This window comes from Orbicella franksi, chromosome 3, assembly GCF_964199315.1.
Source record: "Orbicella franksi chromosome 3, jaOrbFran1.1, whole genome shotgun sequence".
Taxonomy (NCBI): Eukaryota; Metazoa; Cnidaria; class Anthozoa; order Scleractinia; family Merulinidae; genus Orbicella; species Orbicella franksi.
The window spans coordinates 17,885,001-17,890,339 of record NC_138147.1 but is presented as its reverse complement, the minus strand read 5'-3'; the positions used below and the strand labels follow the sequence as shown (position 1 = coordinate 17,890,339).

At 38.0% G+C, this 5,339-nt stretch overlaps 1 protein-coding gene across 1 annotated transcript in view; it reads right to left on the bottom strand.

The window, feature by feature from the left end:
* Window positions 1-924: 924 nt before the first annotated feature.
* LOC145481636 (ribitol 5-phosphate transferase FKRP-like) overlaps window positions 925-5,339 on the bottom strand; it is a 15,209-nt gene continuing 10,794 nt past the window's right edge. Inside the window, exon 2 of the mRNA XM_081460154.1 lies at window positions 925-2,219. Coding sequence (XP_081316280.1) covers window positions 1,479-2,219 — 741 coding nt within the window. The 3' untranslated portion in view covers window positions 925-1,478. The remainder of the gene's footprint in view (window positions 2,220-5,339) is intronic.

Genomic DNA, 5,339 nt, shown 5'->3' with positions numbered 1-5,339 from the left:
CTATGCTACAAAAATTCAGAGTGGAGTGGAAGCAGTAGTATTCTTGGCTAGCCTGGACTATAATTATGTGGAAATTTTTGTGGTTTTGCGAGACTCAGTATATGATAGTCTATCGAAGCTTCCTTCTCCTTTGTTACTGGAGTATGGACCAATTTTGAAACAGAACACTCGGGCAAATCATCAACAAAGTCGGTATTAAGCCCACTATGCCACAACATCCCAGAGACTGTCCTTTTAGCAACAGCAACAACAACAATAACAACAACAACAACAACATCTTTATTTTCTAAATAATTCAGTACAGTTATTTAAAATGGCGGCTGAAGGCAATGCGGAACGAAAAGAAAAGCATCCTCCATGCAGTGTAAGTATATAATTGCAGCCTCTTAACATACCACTCATCCGAAATAGTATTTTTTAGGGGTAGTCCATTTTAGGGTAGTCCATTTGGGTAGTCCATTTGGATAGTCCCATTAGGGTAGTCCATGGACTAGGGGTCAGTGTTTTGTCCATCACCCACTGTGCTGTGTTATTGGCAAGACACTTAAAGAACTCTCACAGTGCCTCTCCCCACCCCGTCTGAGGGCAGGGGTATAAATGGGTGCCGGCAAACCCAGCGATGGACTAGGACGACTAGCATCCCATCCAGGGGGGAGTAGAAATACTCCTAATCAATGCATGCCACTGAAACCGGAGATAAGTGCCGGCCTGCTAGGCCACTTGGCTCGTATGCAGACTTTTCTGTCCACCATTTGCCATGTTCGAAACAACAAGGAGTTGGGACATAGTTATACTGTAGCTGGGCTCAACTTTGGCTCATAAAATGGGTTTTGCCATCTATACTATCGGGAAGTATCCTCTCAGGTTAATAATTACTGTTCCAAATACATGTAAAAAGGCAGAAGCCTGACCACTAAAAAATTGTGTGTGCAAATATCACCAATAGCTTTCTTTGTTATTAAGATCATCATCTAATTTCTCCTATTAATAAAATATTGATTCACAATCTGCAAGTCTTGAGAACTAAAGTATTGATCACCAACTGCAGTTTGTTTCTGTAAACTGCAACACAATAATACAAAATGAGAAATATTCAGAAAAACAGCTGAAACATTTCACATGAAATATGGCTAGGCAGTTTTAGCAGTTATCAATTCTAAGAAGGTCGCAAAACAAATGGCACTCGACAAAAAACACATTTAACAAAATTCTTAAAAAAGAAATGGGCCTATCTTAAGAACTCCTTGCAAGATATCAACTAAGTAATCCTATAATCAGTTTCATGTAAAAGACACATAGAAATCCCTCCTAGTAAATGTAAGCTGTAAACGTTGTAACATCTTGAGTAATTTTTTTTTTTGCAAATTTATATGCAGTGTAATAAAATTACATCTTTAAACATCTATTTAAAATTCCATAATTTAACCTTAACAATAACTTATTACTGGAAACTATTTCTTTTTTAAATTATATCAAGCTCAGCACCCACCAGGGCGTACTTCTTTCCACCAGTTATAAGGGTACAAGTGCTTCAAAATCTCATTACCTCCTTTAGGGATGGAGATATTGAAGAATCCAAATTTCACTTGAGGTAGTTCTGGTTCCACCAGCCACGCAGGAAATGAGTGATATGTCCTGTAATTGAGAGCAAAAAACCATGCCTCGAGCCCTCTCCTCCTCATAGTGCCTCCACGATTGTAGAATGCGAACAGATCCACAGACAACCACAAATCCTCTTTGTGAATTACTATGGTTCCACTCTGCATCCACTTGTTTTTTACTTTAAGACCTGTTGCCGTAAAAGGAGCAAGAAATTCAGTCAAGGTCATATCTACAAATCTTCCTTCACCATCAAATCCAATGTCGACATCATTGTCCCATGGTAGCGGTTTGCCGATACGACGTGCTCCCCAGATGGAACCATACATCAACCAATGCCGGATTTTCATGTCGTCTAATATTTTGTGAACTTTGTATGTAATTTCCAGCAGCTGATCCATTTCTAGTTTGCTGTTCTGACAAGAAACTACTGGAGCCCACATCCTGTTGGTATAGTAGGCAAAGCTCTGTAAATTAATGTACACATACATTCCTACAAGGCTCAAGCCTATTACAAGGCGGATAAGCAGTCTCCGCTTCTTCAGCCTCATCAGTTCCCCTTGTCTGTTTCGGTCATTATGCTTGTCTGTAGTTGGTGTTGGACAGGAGCATACTGGTACCTGGAAATTGGATGAAACTGTTTCAAAATTTTATAACAATACCTTAATAAATGCTCTTTTGAATGAAATGATCATCGCAATAAATTATTGCACCTGAACCTTTAAAAATGATGCAACAATTTTGTATGGGATTTCTCATTTAAGAACATAAATTAGAGAACTTCCAGCTGCCCTCCACACCAGGACAAGGACAAGGTCAGAAATGTATCATGGGGAAATATTACATTTTTTTTTAAGCAAACTCCCATGGTGTTCAGATCTCTGAACGGACAACCAAAGGTATTTAAGTAGCTAAATCAACAAACACATCATTCATGCTGAGAAAACACACATAGAAAACCTCTTCTTCCCTCGAGTGGCGATTTCTTCCAAAGCGACTTGTGAGAAAATACATGCTCCTGATTAGTTAATTACCGCTACCATAATGCAATTCAGTGCATGTCCAACCTCCTCTACCTCCAAACAATAATGTCACAAATCTGTCTCATGCAGAGTCTGTACCCACATTTTCTTTCCAAAGAACCATGAGAACCGGATCATGTGTACTAAGGGCATCCGCAGGCGAGTGTCAATCAATACTCTTGATTGATACCCTCGATCGACATTTTGATCAACATCCTGATCGATACTCAGTCGACATCTGTTGACACTTGATCAACAGTCAGTCAATAGTCGCCTGAGTGTCGACTGACTCATATGAATCAATCAAAAATTAGTCAACTCTCAACGGATTGTGGACTGAGATGTCAATGGAGTGTCAATCAAGTGTCAACCATAGCATCGATGGAGTATGGATCAAGGGTATCAATCCACACTCCATCGTGGATCCCTTTAGTACACATGATCCAGAACCACTACTGACTGTAAATTAAATAGAGATCAGAATCTCTGATAAATGATGCAAGCAAGTAGCTCTAACCACAGAACTTTTTAAAGGTTGTTCAATTCCATTGAACAACTTAGGTCCAGCTTTTATGAGTTGATGAGTTCAAAGATTTTCATCCACAATGTCTGTCCACCACAAGGCTATCTCGAACAGTAGTGGTTTCCCTTGAGCACACTGTGGGAAATGTTTACCGTGTTATCTTGAACTGTGATGACTAATGAACAAATTAATAAGATCTTGTCATTGAATTCACTGTTTCAAATCCCAGTGATCTCAAGCAATTGTTTAGTTCCCTTGGGAGTTCAAGATAGCAGTGAACTCATATGGGCTATTAGATTTGATGATTTAGTAATAAAAAGTAGCGACCAAGAACCTTCCCTTGATATAATTTGGTTCTCATCAATATTATCAACAGTCAGAAGTGTTATGGGTTGCCAAATTTATATTTCAGTGAGACAGACATCATTCAATGGATTTAGGGATGCAATTTCTCTTCCCTGCAAAAAAGAGAATTCTGTCTTCAGAGAATTTACCTTGGATACCAAAGCACACTTTGTATTTAATTCTTTGGTAAACCATCCTCCCTACTGAGTTGATTTTTTAGTCTAGAAGGTTTTCAAGGCCATTTCAAGTTCTTGTAAAGTCATTTCAGTTTCCAGAGGAGTGTGTTTTAAAAATTAGCCATGCAGCTTTCAAGCTGTTGACAAAGCCACTGAATCAGAGCTAAAATGTTTTTCGAGTTGACAACTTAGAATTAAGAGTTATTAGGGGCACACTAATGACACTGATGCAATGATTTTTTGTTATTAAAAACATATCAGCAGTAGCTTCTAAGCTACCATTTGCAATGTATGTTTAAGGTCTAGATAAATATTTCAGCTTTGGTGCATGTAAAGGGAAATTCTGAGGAACTCTTGGGAAGAAATTTGTTTATTTGTATGCCTGTTTTCAAACAATGCTAACAACGGCAATTTTGATTAAGACATTGAGGCTAATTATCTCTGAAAATAACGTTGCTGCCACTGCTTTTATTTGAATTCCAATAGTCCTTGAGGAGATCTTCTTTTTCCACGAAGTCCAGATTCGGGCAAAAGATTTTTGTATTTACAGGTATTTCGAAGGCACCTTCCTTAATTATTTATTTATATGTATTTTTAAGGTCATCAAACGAAATTCTGTGCAAATACTCGGGAAATACTGTACTGAAGAGATTTCTGGTTAACTGTTCGCTAGTTCCAGGGTGTTTCTGTATTAAACCACATTTTATTTTCTTCGGTTTCAATCTTAGCATATCTCGAGCCATAACCTCCGGCACAATCATGTACATGAAGTACAAGCTGTGCACTTTGAGAAAAGTGAGCTGCTGATGAAAACAAGACCGAAAGATGAAAGAAATTTAAGAAATTTATCTCCGTATATCCGCGCAACTACACACTGCCTGGCCACATCGAAGGAGTGTGTAAGTTTATAAGTATTTTGTTCGGTTTGCTCGGCATGTGAAGAACGTGGGTATATTTTGTAGCAAGTAAATATTATATGACTTCAACCTGTAGTTTAGCCTCGCGATTCATCCGAAATAAGCTTATTTACTTACCATTTCCTGTAAATGATATGACGGACGAATATCACTTCACGTCGGAAGAAAAATCCAAACTTACTGCTTCGATAATTATACATCCCAAGCCTCACATTCATGTAAAAATTCCTTTGTTTGGAAAGATAAACACGAGGCTTTGGCGGTGTATTCAAGTGAATATATGAAAGATCATTGAGAAAGGTACGAAAACATCGATGATCATCGCAGTTATACACACAACTTAAGCAGCTGTGAAATTAAAGCCTGAAAAAAAAAAGTCAAGCTTGAACACGAAATAAGCCCGTTCAAGCCTCAATTTTTTTCAGGCTTTAATTTCACAGCTGAGTTTTAAAGTTGTGTATATAACTGGTTTTAAGTATCGCTGTTCAAGTTTAGGCGCGATTTATGCAAAATGTGTCTACATATGACATAAAAATCTGTAAAGCAGACTTTTCGCAAACAAAGGAAATGCGAAATTTTGCCTATTTCAAAAATAGCTCGACATCTGTCTTACAGAGTTTTTAACATTTTGGCTCTGAACGCGAAGCACTCTAAAAAATCAACTGTGAAAATTTCATCATAGATTGTACGGTAGGTTTTGGACAGGGCGCAGAAAAATTGCGTTCTGGTTTTGGAAAAATCTTGGAGTAAATAAAGA